The sequence below is a fragment of the Hyla sarda genome, chromosome 3 (assembly GCF_029499605.1).
Source record: "Hyla sarda isolate aHylSar1 chromosome 3, aHylSar1.hap1, whole genome shotgun sequence".
Lineage (NCBI taxonomy): Eukaryota > Metazoa > Chordata > Amphibia > Anura > Hylidae > Hyla > Hyla sarda.
In genome coordinates, this window is record NC_079191.1 from 336,134,052 (window position 1) to 336,155,110 (window position 21,059).

Consider the following 21,059-nt stretch of genomic DNA (forward strand, 5'->3'; position numbering starts at 1 on the left):
TTGATACGCAGTCATTCTGTCCTGGTTGGGGAATAATCTTCTGTTACCTCCCTATTTCCTAATTGGTCATATGGAAAGGGGTTGTCTTCATTGGTCAATACCTTAACAACCAAACAGTTAAAGGGGTTGTGCGCTGCCCAGCAGTTCGGAGCTCCGCTCACAGCGTCCGGAAGTTCATTACTCCGAACGCTGTGTGCGGGCTTCCGTGTTCGCGGCCGGCGGGTATGACGTCACGTCCGGCCCCTACGTGACGTCTCGCCTGCCCCCTCGTGACGTCTGGCCCGCCCCATCAACGAAAGTCTATGGGAAGGGGGCGCGACCGCTGTCACGCCCCCTTCCATTGACTTTGGTAGAGGGGGTGGGCGTAACGTCACGAGGGGGCGGGCGAGACGTCACGAAGGGGCCGAACCTGACGTCATGCCCGCCGGCCGCGAACATGGAAGCCCGCACACAGCGTTCGGAGTAATGAACTTCTGGACGATGCGAGCGGAGCTCCGAACTGCAGGGCAGCACACAACCCCTTTAAAGCCATGTGGTCAGAAAAGCTACATTCTGCTGCTTAGATGTTTTGTACAGTGTTTGGGAAAAAGGTAGTTGTTGAGCCTGCGATAAGCTTTATATGGCTATGTTCACATCTGTGATAGTGGTTACATTCAAATCCTCCGTCAGCAGTTCTGTCAGAATTGATGGAAAAACTAGCACATATGTGAACAGGGCTCAACACTTATGATGTAGCATAACCAAAGTTAGATGTATGTGTATCACATGTAGCTGTATTATCTGTATATGGTTGAACTAAAACGATTGTCCCAAGATGCAAAGTTATCCCCTAACCACATGATTGGGGATAACTAGCTGATTAATGGGGGTCCGAATGTTGGGATCCTTGCCCCTCACAAGAACAGAGACAATTCTTCAAAAGTAACAAATTTGCAGTGCAAATGTGCACTCTCATTCTCTACAAGGCTTCCAAACATTGTTGGTCTCAGCGGCAAGACCGCCATGATCAGCTAATTATACCCTACCTATCCTTTGGACTGAGGATAACTTTGCATCTTGAGATGACCCCTTTTAAGTCAACCTTCAACTTTAAGTTTGGAAAAGACCCTTCTCTGTTTGGCTTATCCAAATGAACAAACTGTCAGTGCAAAAACTATAAATGGCAAAGTAGACCTGCGTTCTACAGGAAAAGTGGAATAACAGTGTTGTTCATCCATTTTAGGTAACAGAGTCAGTCAGCAGTTTTGGCATGACGCAGATTACCAGGAAGGTTGTTACCGAGACAGTGACTGTGAAAGAGCATAGCAGTGTTCATATAATCAAACAAGAGCTTCCTCCTCCTCCTCCTCCCAAGAAACGCCAAATGCACCTTGATGTCAAAGAGAAGAAAAAGTGAGTCTTGCTATGACTTAATTGAAATGCACATGTGGTTTTGGTGATGCTTTTGTCTAGAGGCTGAACATAGTAATATTCTTATTAATGTAAAATGTGTAATTCAGCACCAACATCTTGTGTAGTGCCATCACAGAGGGTATTGCCCTACACTGGTCCATGGCCACTGTTGAGCTAATAATCTAATTTCTTTAACCTACACACAATGAATACAGCCAAATAGCTAAGACATCTATAGAGAGTATCAGTTTGACCCATTGATAGAATGTTTGACCAAATAACATTAGAACTGTATTTAATTTGATATTTTATTCTTATAAACTAATTTCATTTGTACACATTACAATGGTACATTCCCTTAGCACAGTAAAACACTTACAATTCTTTATAAACCAATATAACACTATTAGGGCTCAAGCATATGGGCATATTACAGCTTTTTACGTACAGCACCAATAGAAGTCTCTGGGGCAATACTATACCTGAAATATGCCTCCAGTTTTACATAGGAAAAAAATGGCATGCTCTGTTGGATGCTTCATTTTGTATGTATTCTTCTCCAGAATTATTGTTCACAGGGATTAAAACATGCCGAATTTTCACATCCAGAACAGCACAACGTCACTGGATAAAACCCCACTCCCATTGACTTCAATTGGAGTTAGAGAACTCCCTAAAAGGAAGTGACATGTTAATTATTTTTAGAACAGTTCACATAGAAATCACTTGGATCTTCAGGCCACCCATCACACCCATTCCACTCTCTCACCAAGAGCTGTTTGGCTCAAAGAGAACTACAATGCCTCACAGAGGCATGTTCTTGCCAGCGTGTACCCACCCTTAGACAATTATATCTGTAATTTTGTACTCTACAGGGGCAACATACGGAGCCTCTCTGTGTACCTATGGAGCTGTAGCCCTCCTCTGCTTCTGAACAATGCTTTTTAACATGACTCTTCTGTGAATATTAGTCCATAAAGGGGTTTTCCAATGGGGTTTTAAGCCTATTTTGAACTGTATATTACATATATATATATATATATATATATATATATATATATATATATATAAATAAAGTTATTATGCTACCTTTCTGTGGTATTTCATGCTTTGCTTCTTATGCACACCATCTAGTATGTTGTCTTTATTGCCCCACTTACTTGTCACACCATCTACTTGTCTAGTCTTCATATTGTAATGAACTTTCTGCTCCTGCTGGTAACACTAGCTTGGAACTCTATATACCCCACACAGGAGCCTCCCTTATAGTGGGAAGGAGATGGAGTTGGCTGAACTGCCAGCTAGAATGTACAGCAGTAAGTCCATTGCAAGATGTACACTAGACAAGATGTGGGGCAATAAAGACCACAGTGCAGACCATTTGAATCAGTAGCAGATAGTATGAAACACCACAGAAAGATATTAAAATAACTTTATTTCTCAATGTATGTTAATTTATTAGATATATTTTATAGTGCTTTTTATATAGAGTTACATTGTATATTAATTTATTAGATATATTTTATAGTGTTTTATATATAGCTTTACTATGAACACCAAGAAAAGCTACCTATTTACTCTTACCTCCATAGTAAATAAGTAACTTATAGTAACTTAATTAAGTCTAATTAAAGTTACCTCCTCAAGTTTTATCCAAGGAAGAAAGTTTTAGATTTTTAGTTCTTGGTGCATAATGCTCTCCATTTTTCCTGTTTGTTCTTAGGTTTGACAGAGAATCTGCTGAGCTGTTGAATTGGATGATTAAATCCAGGGCTATGATTCTTTCGGCTGAGATCACTAACTATAGGAAGATTAGAGAGACCTCAGACTTAAAAGACATGCTAAAGGTAAAAGGAGAAGTGGGGAAGGAAATGGCCATGAATGAGGGCTTTGTATGTGATACGCTTTACAGCAGCTGGAGGTACTGTATGATCTATAATCTGGCTGTCCAGCACTTCAATAACCACATGCCCTTAGATCAAAGTGGTTATTGGCTACCTGTTGTATCAAAGGGGCTCTAATGAAAATATCCTCTGTCAGTGGAAATATTAGTAAGACTTTTTTTTTTAAAGATAGGAATAAAAAGTGTCCATTTATTGTAGTCTTTTTGTCAAATACCGATTTGCATATACATCTTTTTTTTACCATATCCATTGGGCCTTCTCTCTATATATATATAAATCAGAAATATTGTCTAACAAACCAGATTTAAAATTGTCCTGCTCACACAACTAATTCTAAATAAGTAGCCCAGACCCATTTTTTTTTTTATATCTGGCCTGGACTGCAGTGAAAATAACAAAGAGGTGTACTTATTGGGCCCATTCCCCCACCGCTTCTGGTTTCCCGAGCATCCAGTCCTGTTATTCTAACTAGTTCTGGTAATGTCAGTCACTGTGGGAAGTGAGCAGTTCCTGTCCGCACAGCACGTCATCAGAACTAGTAAGCAGCGGACCACAGTGGGGGTCAGACACTTGGAAAAATGGTGGTGAAGACATGGGCCGGATAAGTACAGCTCTTTGTTGTTTTCACTTCAGCCCAAGCCACATATTGTCAAACCCCTCCTGCCTGGACACCCCCTTTAACCTATATTTGACGTTAGTAACTTGTTGTCAGAGTCCGCTGATTTAAATAGATTGTGCAAAATAAAACATTGAAATAGCGCTATATTTGTTCACAGGATGTATCACGTATTACATATGTGAACAGATATGGCATTGTTTCTTGAAAAAATTGATCTGCCAATTTTTCTGATCCCATCAAAAGTGGTTTCCAGGATTAGAAAAATGCAGCTTCTTTCTTGCAAAAACAGCACCACTCCTGGTAAGCTGCAGTACTACACCTCACCTGTGGACAAAAGTGGTGCTGTTAAAAAAAAAAGGCATTTTTCTAATCCTGGACAACCCCTAGTCCTTTTCCTATTGCCCTAGTGTCTAATAGGTAAAAATCAATGGAAAAGGTTAAATAAGTCTTGTCTATTTTGGTTGTTTCCTATAATATAAGTAACATCTGAAGTGCCTGACAGCTCCTAGTCCTTTCCCAGCCATCATTAAATACATTTGTTTGTGCATCCATGTTAGTAAGTAACTCAATTGTGTAAAAAAAAACTGCTGAACAACTGTAACCTGCCTACTATATCTATATTATATCTAGATTCTTGAGAAAGAAAGAGATGAAAAAACTCCCAAATTTAAGGAACTTGTTGCTAATGGTCAATATTTATTGGAGCTGTGCAAGCAAGGTATGACCATTTCATTTATAAATCCATCATCATCATCATTACCTGTATTTTGGTTATATTTTTTGGATTTTGCTGCATAGTAGTAAATATTAGTATATCCATTAATATTGGTTCCATGTATGTTATCTATTTAAATGAGATATTAATATTAGATCCATAAATATTTTCAGATATATCTAGTTTAATCAATTGTTTTATATGCCATTTGCTCTAAAATGTGCTGACATCATGTAGTCACGCTATTAGGCTGTGTTTATACAGTGCATTTTTAGAAAAAACAGATGCCAAAAATGTTTTTTTTTTTTTTTTATATACTGTGTGCATAGCCAATCACTTTACTTCGGACTTACACACACACACACACACACATATATATATATATATATATATATATATATATATATATATATATATATATATATGCAGACAAGGTAGAGCTGCTCCCCACTCCTGCGTCTACTGCACGTCCTCGTGCTACGGACACCGGTACCGCTCCCGGCTCAGTAGAAGTCACAAAAGGAAAATGTCCGGCACTCAGGGAGTTGCAGGTAAAACTTGTAAATGGCTTTATTCAGACGCTATTAGGCAGGACAAAATCTGACGCGTTTCGCACGCTCAGGTGCTTAGTCGTAGAAGTTTTACCTGCAACTCCCTGAGTGCCGGACATTTTCCTTTCGTGATATATATATATATATATATATATATATATATATATATATATAAAATATGCCTGAAAAAATTACTGTGTGAACATAGCCTTAGACTACATTTCTAGGTAAGAATGCAAAGGTTTGCATCCCTTTGACCACAAGAACATTTACATTAAGTTCACCCTGAGTTGTTCAGTGGGTCCTATTGTTTGAGCTTGTGCATCTGCCTCAGAGTTGATCCTCCTAGCTCAGTGTTTCCCAACCAGAGTGCCTCCAGCTGTTGCAAAACTACAACTCCCCGCATGCCCGGACAGCCAGAGGCTGTCCGGGCATGCTGGGAATTATAGTTCTGCAACAGCTGGAGGCACTCTGGTTAGGAAACACTCTCCTAGCTGATGTTCCTACATTGTACTGTTAACTGGGGCAGCTTAAGCGAAGAAAACTAACTTTTTTGGAAAACCATCATCCGAGATCAGTGCCATGTTGAATGTTACAAGCTATTCAATTATTCTGTGCAAAGGTTCTTCTTTAGAGATTGCATGGCCATATACATGGTGATGTGCACCAGTTAATAGGAATATGAGTTTACCGTAATTAAAATAATATATTGCTCTAGAAGGATCTCCAATTACGTTCCCGTAGATGTAATGTTTGGTATTTATATGGGCGTGTATGACTGGTAAGCAAGACATTGTATCCGAAACACACTGGCTAATGTTTACCGTCTACAGCTGTTTAAACAGTGTACTGACTTATTTATTATGCAAATCTTTTTTTTACATGTATTACAACCTTTACTACTGAACAGTTAGACCTGGTTCACACAGTTTTTTGGTCAGCATTGATCCGTGTTATATTTAGAAGCCAGTAGCAAAAACCAGGAGTGGAACCGACACATAGGAAAACGTAGGGCTGTGCTCTACTAAAGGGAGCTCTGTCGATTAGTCTGTCGCAAGGACAGGAGTTTAGTGGAGAAAAAAATACTGTATGTCCGATTCTTTTCTTCACTCAACTCCTGTAAAATTCCAGGCACCCCACAAACCCCATTAAAGTCGATGGGATCCATCAGGACCCAGCTTTGTCGATTGTGCTCCGACCTGTTTTTAGACCCAGAACAGATCAGACCACAACGACTGTGTGCACTTAGCCTTAAATAGAAAGATTTGTACCTTCTGGAAGACATTTATCATTGCCTTTAAGGTGCGTTCCCACACGGTGTATACGCAGCGTATTTCACGCTGCGCAAAATTTACGACAGCAGCGGGAAATACGCTGCGTATTCCTTGCTCACTATACACACAGGGTTTTCCAGCGGCAGCCCTATGTGTGCAGTGAGTTTTGGAGGTGGAGCCGCGTGTCACAGTCACTCCGGCACACGGCCCTGCCTCGAAAACTCACTACACGCATAGGGCTGCCGCCGGAAAACCCTGTGTGTATAGTGAGCAAGGAATACGCAGCGTATTTCCCGCTGCTGCCGTAGATTTTGCACAACTTGAAATACGCTGCTTATACGCCGTGTGGGAACGCACCCTTAGACAGTTTTCTGTGTCTAGAAAAGGCGCAAGCAGGGTTTATTTGCGTCTTTTGGTTTACACATTTCTGCTGATTTTGAGTTGCAATCCACTGATTTTGGCAATACACATGATATGGACGGGTTTTATCAAGACGGGTTTGTGAAAAGGCGCAAAAAAGGCGTAAAGTCTCTAAAACTACACCAGCCCAGACTTAGCTTAGCTTTTTGGTGTATGTGAAGAGAGAAATTTCACAAAATGTGACCTGCACAAAATGTATCAAATGCTCTGTGACCATTTAATAAATTTGGTTCTCCTACACATAACCAGCACACAAAAAAAGGTGCAGAAAAATGCTTCACTTTTTAATGCCGGCCTCTGTGTTTTGAACCCACTCCTGATCTAAGTAAAATTCTGACCAAAATGCTTGCCTAATACTGACCAAAATACTATGTATGAAGGGATGCTCCAAAGAAGTACATCTTGCCTGATATGCATGGCTCCTGTGGCCCCTGGTGACTTTTCTGGCTGCTTGATATTCTTTGCCATCCTTTTTTCCCTTCAGCATGAATACTATATTTCCCACCAGTCATTGCAGCTCAACTATCATTATTGTCCAGCTTCTCACAGCAGCCCCACCCTCCTCCTCTGGGAGCAGAGAGATTTAATGTGTGATTGGCAGAGGCTGCACACACCTCCCAGCTAAAGGAAGCATGACTCCTCAGTGCAGGGCAGAAACCATGTGGTCTGTGTCTCTCATGATGGTGGGGGCTTCTTTTAGAGAGGGATTTGAACAGAGACACAGAGGCTGGCTTTCCTCACTCCCTGCATGTAAGTGACAACTGAAAGTGGGAAACCACTCTATATACAGTAGCTAGCTATAGGTTTAGTTCCCCAGAGTATCCTTTTAAGTTATAATCACACACAGAGCATTTTTTTTTAAGATTTTAAAGGTTTTTTTTTATCTGTAAATTGGCCATTTTATGGTTCAGAAAAGTCTCAAAACAGCTTCTTTTCATTATTCATTTCTATTGCATTCAGTAGCTGGTGATTGTTAAGTGCAAGGTCCCTCTTTTGGGCTTTTATGGCTCATGAAATGTCCATCCTTTGGAAATGTTTTCCTATATGCATGTTTTGTAGCAAAAAAAAAAAAAAAGAAAGAAAAAGGCAAAATTAATTAATATTTTTTTTTTGCATAAATAATAGTTTTTGTGTGGCCTAAAATATAGCCCAAAACATTGAGTGTGCATACAGCCTTATAAGGGTATTCCCATCTTGGAAATTCAGTATCACGGTTCCCTCTTGCCTATTTCTGGCCACAGGAGGTGATCAGGAAGCCAAAAACAGCCAAAGCTGGAAAGTCAAAAATGATGTTTTTGAGCTGAACAATTCTTAATGAAGCTTCATCACTACTTTTCCCTTCACATATAAATGTGTTGGGAAATATAGGCAGAGCTTCAGCATTGCGCTGTGTTTTTCCCATTTATGATCAATTTCCTGCATTATCGTTACTTTTTTCTTTGTTGATAGCATTTAGCAGACTTTTGATAAGGTATGTGCCATGAATTCGGTGCACACTGCATCGTGGGAAGCTTCTATTACAGTTAGCCAGTATAAATATATGAATAAACCTATTAATGAACTACTCCTTTGGATATATTAATTTTTTCACTACTTTCGCTAAATGTGTTGCTCTTTGCATATGTGTGCTTTGCTCTCATTTTCTTGTACTTACTTGCAAGGCTAATAAAAAAATTTTTCTTGTAAAAGAATAACCTCTAAGTTAAAACCCTGACTCCACCCAAACTATCATCTGTAGGATTTTGGTGGTGTTGGCACTGTATAACACAATACAAAAATAGAAGAACCAAACAACTAAACATAACTCACCGCCATAGTCCTTTAACAGCCAGCTATTAACTGGTTTATTTTTTGATGACTGTTTCTACCATGCAGCACACAAGCTATACATGAACCGGTGATTCCTTGCTAATAGGCTGTAAATGGTAATAAATGTTCTTTGAATATTTATGTAGATAAACTGTAAAATGGAAAGTTCCTGCAAACATTTCTGCCTTTCCCTACACCAGCAGACTTCTCTATTTGCAAGTAAAGGGAATGACAGGACTCCTACAGCATTGTCATGTGACTATAGCAGTTCAATGACCTCAGAAGAATTTTCGGATAACCTGGAGAAGCTCTTGTAGGCTACAGTCAAACATTGACCATGTTCACACAGCAGAATATTTGCAGGAATGCCTGCCAGGAAACATTTCAGGTGCAAATGACACAAATAGAACATCGTTCAGAAATGCGCCATAGACTGCGATGCATTTCCAAGCGAAATGAGCAGAAAGAACTGGCTTCCCCTGTATAATGCAGCCTGCATTATAGATACCCTTTCTATCTCAGATTATAGTTTTTTATATCAATTGACTTTACCACATGCTTTCAAATGAAAGTGACTTCATGAAGCCTTAGGCTTTATTCACACACAGCGTTTGGCTGCATTGTTGATGGAGTTTAAATCTCAAATATGAAATATAGAAAACTACATACAAAGCAATTTTGGTAAAAATGTTTTTTTTTTAAAAAGGGTGAAAAATTTAGTCCTTGTGAAAATAGAGTCCTTGGAATGAATAAAGCAGCTGTGGTTTAATCTGCAAACAGCACTGTAGTTGGTTCTTGACCAATGGGGAGTTTATGAAGAAAATTTTTAAGATTGGAGTTATTCTTAAAATTTAGATTCCCCTGTCCAAACATAAAAGTTATACAATCTTATCTTCCTAGATAGGACTTTTACTTCTATACTTGCGGTAACATTTCCCATGTCTTCTCTATTTGCATTGTAGTTTATGTTTTTTCAGGGAGATTTATCAAAACCTGTCCAGAGGAAAAGTTGCCCATAGCAACCAATCAGATCACTGCTTTCATTTTTGAAAAGGCCTCTGAAAGCTGAAAGAAGCGATCTGATTGGTTGCTATGAGCAACTCAGCAACTTTTCCTTTGGACAGGTTTTGATAAATCTTCCCCTATGTTCCTGTGGGTTTTTTCAGAATTATCCGCAAACTCGCATCAGCATTTTTATCATTAATGTTCTCTATGTAAGTCTATGGGAAAGTGGTTGTCTGTGTAGACAATGGGCCTCATTCACTAAGAGTGGAGTGTAGTTTTCTTTGTAGCTTTTTGTTTCCGACATGTATTTTTTTCATGTTATTTTCTATTGTATCTTGTATTCAGAGATTTTCCCTACTTTTTGCTCTTTTTACACATGCTCTGAGCTGCCGTTTATTTTTCAGAGCTTAAATCCGCCACATTTTATCTGTAAACATTAGTAAACTTGTAGATTTTTTTTAGAAAATGTAGTTTTTTTTCCCCCCCTTTCCCTGATGATCAAACCCCTTTTTCAGGTGTTCTGTGTAAAGTGTAAGGATTTTTTGTTGGAAATTCTGGCACACGACACATGCAACACAAAAAAACATACAAAAATCAACTCAGAAAAGCCTTAGTAAATTAGGCCCACTGTGTGCACAGGCAACCACATACTTTCATGGAGCACATTTTTGGTAAAAATGTGGATGTGATATTGCGGATGCAGTTTTTACAAATGAAATACGCCTAAAAAACACTTTGTGAACATAACCAAATGATCAGCGTGAAGGACAAATGTAACCTATAAGGAGCAAGCACTGCCTGTGTGTGGTCCATCGGTATATTGCTTACGAAATTCTAACTTAGGTTCCAAATCCCTACAAAAATTGATACACAACACCATACAACTGTTTGCTTATAGCTGAGATAATTTGCTGCAGTTCTACTTTTGAAGATTTTTTTAAGCTTTTACCAGGAACACCCCAATTCCACTTAAGAACATTCCTTTCTCCACAATAAAGGAACATTTGCTTGAAGAACCATGTACTCTGGGGTTTTTAGTACATCTGTTTTGTGAGAGACAGTTGTGGATAGTGGTTAACAAGATTCATATTTAACTCTTGGCCTTCCTATTAGGGATGAGCGAATCGAATCTGCCGAATCCGAATTCGATACCAATTTCAGGAAAAATTCAATTCGCAATGAATGCAAATATCGCCACAATTCGATTGTGCGAATCGTTTCATTAAAGGGGTACTTCGGTGGAAAACATTTTTTTTAATCAACTGGTGCCAGAAAGTTAAACAGATTTGTAAATTTTTTCTATTAAAAAATCTTAATCCTTCCAGTACTTATTAGCTGCTGAATACTACAGAGGAAATTCTTTTCTTTTTGGAACACAGTGCTCTCTGCTGACATCATGAACACAGTGCTCTCTGCTGACATCTCTGTCCATTTTAGGAACTGTCCAGGACAGCATATGTTTTCTATGGGGATTTTCTCCTACTCTGGACAGTTCTTAAAATGGACAGAGGTGTCAGCAAAGAGCACTGTGGTCATGATGTCAGCAGAGATCTCTGTGTTCCAAAAAGAAAATAATCTGTAGTATTCAGCAGCTAATAAGTACAGGAAGGATTAAGATTTTTTAATAGAAGTAATTTACAAATCTTTTTAACTTTCTGGCACCAGTTGATTAAAAAAAATGTTTTCCACCGAAGTACCCCTTTAAACTCCATTTAGTGCAGTCCAGGCTCCAAGGAATCTAAAATGGCAGATCCACATGTGAGGACATGGGGCAAGGAATCCTGGGAAGGCGGGAAAAAGGGTTGGCGGAATGACCCATGAATCACATGCAGCATGCAGCCTATCAGCAGCCAGCCACTCCTGTGATGTCACAGCCCTATATAATCAGCAGCCATCTTGTGGCCAGTCACATCAGCGTTCTATTACAGAGAGAGAGAGGGACAGACAGCAGTGTGTGTTGCACAGAAATGCATTTTTACAGCAACGATTCACCTCCCAGTCACATCAGCATTCTATTGCAGAGAGGGACAGAGAGCAGTGTGTTGCACAGAAAAGCATTTTTACAGCAGCGATTCACCTCAAGCCCAAATCCAGCCAAGAAGCACTGATAGGGAAGGGAGTGAGATTGAAAGAGAAAGTTCAATTTTGGGTGTAGTACACAGAAACTGTGTGTTCTGCAGCACTGGTGTATACAACAACTGAAAAGCTAGAAGTAGCCAACCAGTTAGGGTGAGCAGAACACTAAAAGAATATTGACCTCTATTAAGTGTAACCTGTGCGTACATCTAAGTGGTGTACCATTTTGTTCCTGTTAAAGTCTTAAGGGCCTAGATACTGTGAAAGGCCAGGCAAAAGTACACACCTGCTGGTGTTGTAGACAAATACTGTTTTAAGCATACTGGAGTGCATTGTTCTCCCCTTATAAGTGCATACCACATACATCTAAGTTGTGTAGCATTTTGTTCCTGTTAAAGTCTTAAGGGCCTAGATACTGTAAAAGGCCAGGCAGGTGTACTCTGCTGGTGTTGTAGACAAATACTGTTTTAAGCGTACTGGAGTGCATTGTCCTCCCCTCATAAGTGCATGCCACATATGTACATCTAAGTGGTGTACCATTTTGTTCCTGTTAAAGTCTTAAGGGCCTAGATACTGTGAAAGGCCATCCAAAAGTACACATCTGCTAGTGTTGTAGACAAATACTGTTTTAAGCGTAGTGGAGTGTATTGTACTCCCCTCATATACGCACTAAGTATGTCAGGCAGAGAAGTCCCAGGACATGCACAGAGGAGTGGCCGAGGCCTAAATTCATCAGGCAGCGGTCACAGCAAACTAGGGGTGAATGGCAGCAGGAGTGGCAGCGAGAGGCCTGAGCTCCCGGGATCAGCTAGCGGTCGTGTCTCAACCAGCAACCCATCTGCCGTCATCGATTGGTTAACACGGTCATCCACTTCATCACAAGTTACATCTGACACCCCCAGTCAACAGTCGATGACTCAGTTGGCATGGCTCGGGAGCAGTCCCTGTCCTCCCATTGCCTCTGTCCTATGCTGTTCCCTCCCCCAAAGAAGTATCTTATGCTGTGGGTTCAGCTCCACTATTTAGTGAGGATGATCTACTAGAGGACAGTCAGCAGCTACTGCCCAGCCAAGACTGGAGGAGACATCTGCCGCTTCCTCCGGGTAAGTAGTGATGAGGAGAGTGACGTGGGAGGTGGTGTTGCGAGCATTCAGGCTCCTGAAGCAGACACTGTTGAGGAACATGAGGAGGACATCAGTGACGTGCAGACACAACTCAATGAGGGTGAAGCCGATCACACTTGGGAGTCGGGTGTAGAAGGGGCTTCATTATCAGGAGAAGAGGGTTGCAGTTTACCCATGAGACAGCAGCTGAGCCAGCAAGGTGGTAGCATGGTTGGCAGTCAGCACGGTGGCAGAAGTGGAAATTCTGGAGCCAAACGTGCCCGGGATAGACCATCTGCTTCACGGCAGCCTGCCTTCCCAGGAGGTAGTAGAACAGGGGTTCTTGGTGTCGGCGGCAGAAGCAGTTGTCACGATGCCGGCTGGCAGAAGGTGGATCCTCTGTGCCAGAGAGGGATTGGCGTGGACCGTGCTAGTGGACCGGTTCTAAGTCACTACTGGTGTTCACCAGAGCCCGCCGCAAAGCGGGATGGTCTTGCTGCGGCGGTAGTGACCAGGTCGTATCCACTAGCAACGGCTCAACCTCTCTGACTGCTGAAGATAGGCGCGGTACAAGGGAGTAGACAAAAGCAAGGTCGGACGTAGCAGAAGGTCGGGGCAGGCAGCAAGGATCGTAGTCAGGGGCAACGGCAGGAGGTCTGGAACACAGGCTAGGAACACACAAGGAAACGCTTTCACTGGCACAATGGCAACAAGATCCGGCGAGGGAGTGCAGGGGAAGTGAGGTATACATAGGGAGTGCACAGGTGAACACACTAATTAGAACCACTGCGCCAATCAGCGGCGCAGTGGCCCTTTAAATCGCAGAGACCCGGCGCGCGCGCGCCCTAGGGAGCGGGGCCGCGCGCGCCGGGACAGGACCGACGGAGAGCGAGTCAGGAACGGGAGCCGGGGTGCGCATCGCGAGCGGGCGCCACCCGCATCGCGAATCGCATCCCGGCTGGAGGCAGGATCGCAGCGCACCGGGTCAGTGGATCTGACCGGAGCGCTGCAATAGCGAGAGTGTAGCGAGCGCTCCGGGGAGGAGCGGGGACCCGGAGCGCTCGGCGTAACAGTACCCCCCCCCTTGGGTCTCCCCCTCTTCTTGGAGCCTGAGAACCTGAGGACCAGACTTTTTTCTAGGATATTGTCCTCAGGTTCCCAGGATCTCTCTTCAGGACCACAGCCCTCCCAATCGACCAAAAAAAAGGTTTTCCCTCTGATCTTCTTGGAGGCCAGTATCTCCTTTACGGAGAAGATGTCCGAGGAGCTGGAAACAGGAGTGGGAGAAACAAGTTTGGGAGAGAAACGGTTGATGATGAGTGGTTTAAGAAGAGAAACGTGAAAGGCATTAGGAATACGAAGAGAAGGAGGAAGAAGAAGTTTGTAAGAGACAGGATTAATCTGGCACAACATTTTGAAAGGACCAAGATAGCGTGGTCCCAATTTGTAGCTGGGAACACGGAAGCGGACATATTTAGCGGAGAGCCATACCTTGTCTCCGGGAGAAAAAATGGGGGGAGCTCTTCTTTTCTTATCAGCAAACTTCTTCATGCGTGATGAAGCCTGTAAGAGAGAATTTTGGGTCTCTTTCCATATGGTGGAAAGATCACGAGTTATTTCATCCACAGCGGGCAAACCAGAGGGCAAGGGAGTAGGGAGGGGGGGAAGAGGGTGACGGCCGTACACCACGAAAAATGGGGATTTGGAAGAAGACTCAGAGACTCTGAAGTTATACGAGAATTTGGCCCATGGTAGAAGATCTGCCCAGTCATCCTGGCGGGAGGAAACAAAATGCCGTAAATAATCACCCAGGACCTGGTTAACTCTTTCTACTTGCCCATTGGACTGAGGATGATAAGCAGAAGAAAAGTTTAATTTAATCTTGAGTTGTTTACAGCGAGCCCTCCAGAATTTAGACACGAATTGGACGCCTCTATCCGAGACGATCTGCGTGGGCAACCCGTGAAGACGAAAAATGTGTACAAAAAATTGTTTTGCCAACTGAGGCGCTGAAGGAAGACCAGGAAGAGGAATAAAATGTGCCATCTTGGAAAATCGATCAACGACCACCCAAACAACAGTGTTGCCACGGGATGGGGGTAAGTCTGTAATAAAGTCCATACCAATCAGAGACCAAGGCTGTTCGGGGACAGGCAGAGGATGAAGAAGACCAGCGGGCTTCTGGCGAGGAGTCTTATCCCGGGCACAGACAGTGCAGGCCCGCACAAAATCAACAACATCCGTCTCCAGAGTCGGCCACCAATAGAAACGAGAGATGAGTTGCACGGATTTCTTGATGCCCGCATGGCCTGCGAGATGGGAGGAGTGACCCCATTTGAGGATTCCGAGGCGTTGGCGTGGAGAGACGAAGGTCTTCCCTGGAGGAGTTTGCCTGATGGAGGCTGGAGAAGTGGAGATCAGGCAGTCAGGAGGAATGATGTGTTGCGGAGAGAGCTCTACTTCCGAGGCGTCCGAGGAACGAGAGAGAGCATCGGCCCTAATGTTCTTATCGGCAGGGCGAAAGTGAATTTCAAAATTAAACCGGGCAAAGAACAGAGACCACCTGGCCTGGCGAGGATTCAGCCGTTGGGCAGACTGGAGATAGGAGAGATTCTTGTGATCGGTGTAAATAATAACTGGAAATTTTGATCCCTCCAGCAGATGCCTCCATTCCTCAAGTGCTAATTTAATGGCCAGTAGCTCTCGATCCCCAATGGAGTAGTTCCTCTCCGCCGGAGAAAAGGTCCTAGAAAAAAAACCACAAGTAACAGCATGCCCGGAAGAATTTTTTTGTAGAAGAACCGCTTCAGCTCCTACTGAGGAGGCATCAACCTCCAATAGGAAGGGTTTAGATGGGTCAGGTCTGGAGAGCACGGGAGCAGAAGAAAAGGCAGCCTTGAGCCGTTTAAAGGCGTCTTCCGCTTGAGGAGGCCATGACTTAGGATTGGCATTCTTTTTGGTTAAAGCCACGATAGGGGCCACAATGGTGGAAAAATGAGGAATAAATTGTCTGTAATAATTGGCGAACCCCAAAAAACGTTGGATAGCACGGAGTCCGGAGGGGCGTGGCCAATCTAAGACGGCAGAGAGTTTGTCTGGATCCATTTGTAGTCCCCGGCCAGAGACCAAGTATCCTAGGAAAGGAAGAGATTGACATTCAAACAGACATTTCTCCATTTTGGCATAAAGTTGATTGTCACGAAGTCTCTGAAGAACCATGCGGACATGTTGGCGGTGTTCTTCTAGGTTGGCAGAAAAAATCAGAATATCGTCCAGATACACAACAACACAAGAATATAAGAGATCACGAAAAATTTCATTAACAAAGTCTTGGAAGACGGCAGGGGCGTTGCACAGGCCAAAGGGCATGACCAGATACTCAAAGTGTCCATCCCTAGTGTTAAATGCCGTTTTCCATTCATCCCCCTCCCTGATGCGGATGAGATTATAAGCACCTCTTAAGTCCAGTTTGGTAAAGATGTGGGCACCTTGGAGGCGATCAAAGAGTTCAGAGATAAGAGGTAGAGGATAGCGGTTCTTTACCGTGATTTTATTAAGACCGCGGTAGTCAATGCAAGGACGTAGGGAGCCATCTTTTTTGGACACAAAGAAAAATCCAGCTCCGGCAGGAGAGGAGGATTTGCGGATAAAGCCCTTTTTTAAATTTTCCTGGATGTACTCAGACATAGCAAGAGTCTCTGGGGCGGACAGAGGATAAATTCTGCCCCGGGGTGGAGTAGTGCCCGGGAGGAGGTCAATAGGACAGTCATAAGGCCTGTGAGGAGGTAGAGTCTCAGCTTGTTTTTTGCAAAATACATCAGCAAAGTCCATATAGGCCTTAGGGAGACCGGTTACAGGGGGAACCACAGGGTCACGGCAGGGAGTACTGGGAACCGGTTTAAGGCAGTCCTTGAAACAAGAGGTACCCCAACTCTTGATCTCCCCTGTGGACCAATCCAGGGTTGGGGAATGGTGTTGAAGCCAGGGTAGTCCAAGGAGAATTTCAGAAGTGCAATTGGGGAGGACCAAAAACTCAATTTTTTCGTGATGAGGTCCGATGCACATTAGGAGGGGCTCCGTGCGAAAACGTATGGTACAGTCCAATCTTTCATTGTTAACACAATTGATGTAGAGGGGTCTGGCGAGACTGGTCACCGGGATGTTGAACCTGTTGATGAGGGAGGCCAAGATAAAATTTCCTGCAGATCCGGAATCCAAGAAGGCCATAGTAGAGAAGGAGAAGGTAGAGGCAGATATCCGCACAGGCACAGTAAGACGTGGAGAAGCAGAGTTGACATCAAGGACTGTCTCACCTTTGTGCGGAGTCAGCGTACGTCTTTCCAGGCGGGGAGGACGGATAGGACAATCCTTCAGGAAGTGTTCGGTACCGGCACAGTACAGGCAGAGATTCTCCATGCGGCGTCGTGTCCTCTCTTGAGGTGTCAGGCGAGACCGGTCAACTTGCATAGCCTCCACGGCGGGAGGCACAGGAACGGATTGCAGAGGACCAGAGGAGAGAGGAGCCGGGGAGAAAAAACGCCTCGTGCGAACAAAGTCCATATCCTGGCGGAGCTCCTGACGCCTTTCGGAAAAACGCATGTCAATGCGAGTGGCTAGATGAATGAGTTCATGTAGGTTAGCAGGGATTTCTCGTGCGGCCAGAACATCTTTAATGTTGCTGGATAGGCCTTTTTTAAAGGTCGCGCAGAGGGCCTCATTATTCCAGGATAGTTCTGAAGCAAGAGTACGGAATTGTACGGCGTACTCGCCAACGGAAGAATTACCCTGGACCAGGTTCAACAGGGCAGTCTCAGCAGAAGAGGCTCGGGCAGGTTCCTCAAAGACACTTCGAATTTCCGAGAAGAAGGAGTGTACGGAGGCAGTGACGGGGTCATTGCGGTCCCAGAGCGGTGTGGCCCATGACAGAGCTTTTCCAGACAGAAGGCTGACTACGAAAGCCACCTTAGACCTTTCAGTAGGAAACTGGTCCGACATCATCTCCAAGTGCAGGGAACATTGAGAAAGAAAGCCACAGCAAAATTTAGAGTCCCCATCAAATTTATCCGGCAAGGATAGTCGTAGGCCTGAAGCGGCCACTCGCTGCGGAGGAGGTGCAGGAGCTGGCGGAGGAGATGATTGCTGAAGCTGAGGTAGTAGCTGCTGTAGCATCACGGTCAGTTGAGACAGCTGGTGGCCTTGTTGCGCTATCTGTTGTGACTGCTGGGCGACCACCGTGGTGAGGTCGGCGACAACTGGCAGAGGAACTTCAGCGGGATCCATGGCCGGATCTACTGTCACGATGCGGTGGATCCTCTGTGCCAGAGAGGGATTGGCGTGGACCGTGCTAGTGGACCGGTTCTAAGTCACTACTGGTGTTCACCAGAGCCCGCCGCAAAGCGGGATGGTCTTGCTGCGGCGGTAGTGACCAGGTCGTATCCACTAGCAACGGCTCAACCTCTCTGACTGCTGAAGATAGGCGCGGTACAAGGGAGTAGACAAAAGCAAGGTCGGACGTAGCAGAAGGTCGGGGCAGGCAGCAAGGATCGTAGTCAGGGGCAACGGCAGGAGGTCTGGAACACAGGCTAGGAACACACAAGGAAACGCTTTCACTGGCACAATGGCAACAAGATCCGGCGAGGGAGTGCAGGGGAAGTGAGGTATACATAGGGAGTGCACAGGTGAACACACTAATTAGAACCACTGCGCCAATCAGCGGCGCAGTGGCCCTTTAAATCGCAGAGACCCGGCGCGCGCGCGCCCTAGGGAGCGGGGCCGCGCGCGCCGGGACAGGACCGACGGAGAGCGAGTCAGGTACGGGAGCCGGGGTGCGCATCGCGAGCGGGCGCCACCCGCATCGCGAATCGCATCCCGGCTGGAGGCAGGATCGCAGCGCACCGGGTCAGTGGATCTGACCGGAGCGCTGCAATAGCGAGAGTGTAGCGAGCGCTCCGGGGAGGAGCGAGGACCCGGAGCGCTCGGCGTAACAGCAGTCAATCAGTGCGGTCTGTTGGTGGGAAAATCTACTCGGCGGTGTGGCAGTTTCTCATCAAGCATCCAGAGGATGTTAACCTGGCCACATGCAAGACTGTGTCGGCAGAAGGTGAAGCGTGGCCAGGATCCCAATGTTTGCACCACGGCCCTGCGTCAACATATGCAGCCTGCGTCAATGGCCCTGCGTCAACATATGGGTGGCCCCACACAAGAACCAATCCCTATTTCCACCTAAATACCCTGGGAAATGGCAGTGTCACTTGCCAAGAAGGGAATTAATAATGCGAGAGTATGACCTTACAGGGGAAGTTTTTACCTACACCGGTTACAATTGACCATATGTTGTTCCCTTCCACCTTTTAGAGGTCTTTGCATCACATCAATCCTTGGTGGTGTAGGTCGCACATGGTGTTTTTTGCACACCTTTCCTCTTGTTTGATTTACAAAAAATTTTTGGTCCCTATATTTTATCCTAAGCATATTATTAAAAGTTAAGTTTTACGTAATGCATATCCTCAATACTTACTTATGCACACTACTTTTACAAAAGAGACCGTTTTCTTCTGCCTACCTGCCTCAGCTACTATTCTGATCCTGCCACCCCCCTGATGCCCTGCGATCTTTAACTTATAAGTTATAGTCCATAACAGTATTCCTTTAAAGGAGAAGTCCCATGTAGGACAATTTATCCTCTATCCAAAGTATAGGGCATAAGGGTCCGATTGTTGTCACCCCCCCCCCTCCCCAATCTTTAGCACGGCACTCCTGCTCTTCTCGTACACGGATCGGGGTCGGCACTTTCCCTTCAATTATCTCTATGGAAGAGCCACAGATAAATGAGCGATGTACTCGTGTATCTTCGGCTCTCCCATAGAGATAAATAAAGTGCATGTACCGACCCTGCTACATGTGTGAGGAGAGCTGTAGCGTCATACTGGAGATCGGGACCACTGGCTCAATCTTTTGAATAGGAGATAAATTGTCCTACAGTGGGGATCAAAAGTTTGGGCACCCCCAGGTAAAAATTTGTATTTACTGTGCATAAAGAAGCCAAGCAAAGATGGAAAAATCTCTAAAAGGCATCACATTACAGATTAGACATTCTTATAATATGTCAACAAAAGTTAGATTTTATTTCCATCATTTACACTTTCAAAATAACAGAAAACAAAAAAATGGCGTCTGCAAAAGTTTGGGCACCCTGCAGAATTTATAGCATGCACTGCCCCCTTTACAAAGCTGAGACCTGCCAGTGTCATGGAATGTTCTCAATCATCATCTGCGAAGACCAGGTGATGTCAATCTCAAAGGTTTTAAATGCCCAGATTCATCTGACCTTGCCCCAACAATCAGCACCATGGGTTCTTCTAAGCAGTTGTCTAGAAATCTGAAACTGAAAATGGTTGACGCTCACAAAGCTGGAGAAGGCTATAAGAAGATAGCAAAATGTTTTCAGATGTCAATATCCTCTGTTTGGAATGTAATTAGAAAATGGCAGTCATCGGGAACAGTGGAAGTTAAAGCAAGATCTGGAAGACCAAGAAAAATATCAGACAGAACAGCTTGCAGGATTGTGAGAAAAACAATTCAAAACCCACGTTTGACTGCACAATCCCTCCAGAAAGATTTGACAGACACTGGAGTTAACTACACCAAAAAAAGAGATACCAGTATACTGATTGAATACAAAAATAGTGAGTAAACTTTATTCAAGTGCATTATAAAATCATACATAAAATACAGGGTACTATACAGATGAAAGCTACAGAAAAAAGGTAGTGATACTGAATCCACAATGGTAGACAATAAGGACGGCAGGGATACAGTCCACAGATATCAAATTGCCACATGCCCATAAATAATGAAAATAAATAATGAAACATACATATAGTGAATGTATAAGGCTGGTATATGTCCTCGATAGGGCTATGAGTAAAGTGCAAATGACTAATTGTATTGCACCTAGCCCTGTTCAGAGGTCAGTCAGCAGCATTATATAGTGAAAAAGAAGAGAGCATGAAAGACAGCATAAAGTAACAAAAACCTGCCATACACCAATAGGGGAGATCACTACCTGTACCCCAACGCGCGTTTCATGTATGGGCTTCGTCAGGGGGCGTCTTTTTCACTATATAATGCTGCTGACTGACCTCTGAACAGGGCTAGGTGCAATACAATTAGTCATTTGCACTTTACTCAT

At 44.0% G+C, this 21,059-nt stretch overlaps 1 protein-coding gene across 7 annotated transcripts in view; it reads left to right on the plus strand.

The window, feature by feature from the left end:
- Window positions 1–21,059, plus strand: part of UTRN (utrophin) — a 702,825-nt gene that overhangs the window by 171,554 nt on the left and 510,212 nt on the right. For all 7 annotated transcript variants that reach the window (XM_056567370.1, XM_056567374.1, XM_056567371.1 and 4 more), the window contains 3 exons: window positions 1,223–1,392; window positions 3,116–3,239; window positions 4,546–4,633. In XM_056567370.1, coding sequence (XP_056423345.1) covers window positions 1,223–1,392; window positions 3,116–3,239; window positions 4,546–4,633 — 382 coding nt within the window. The remainder of the gene's footprint in view (window positions 1–1,222; window positions 1,393–3,115; window positions 3,240–4,545; window positions 4,634–21,059) is intronic.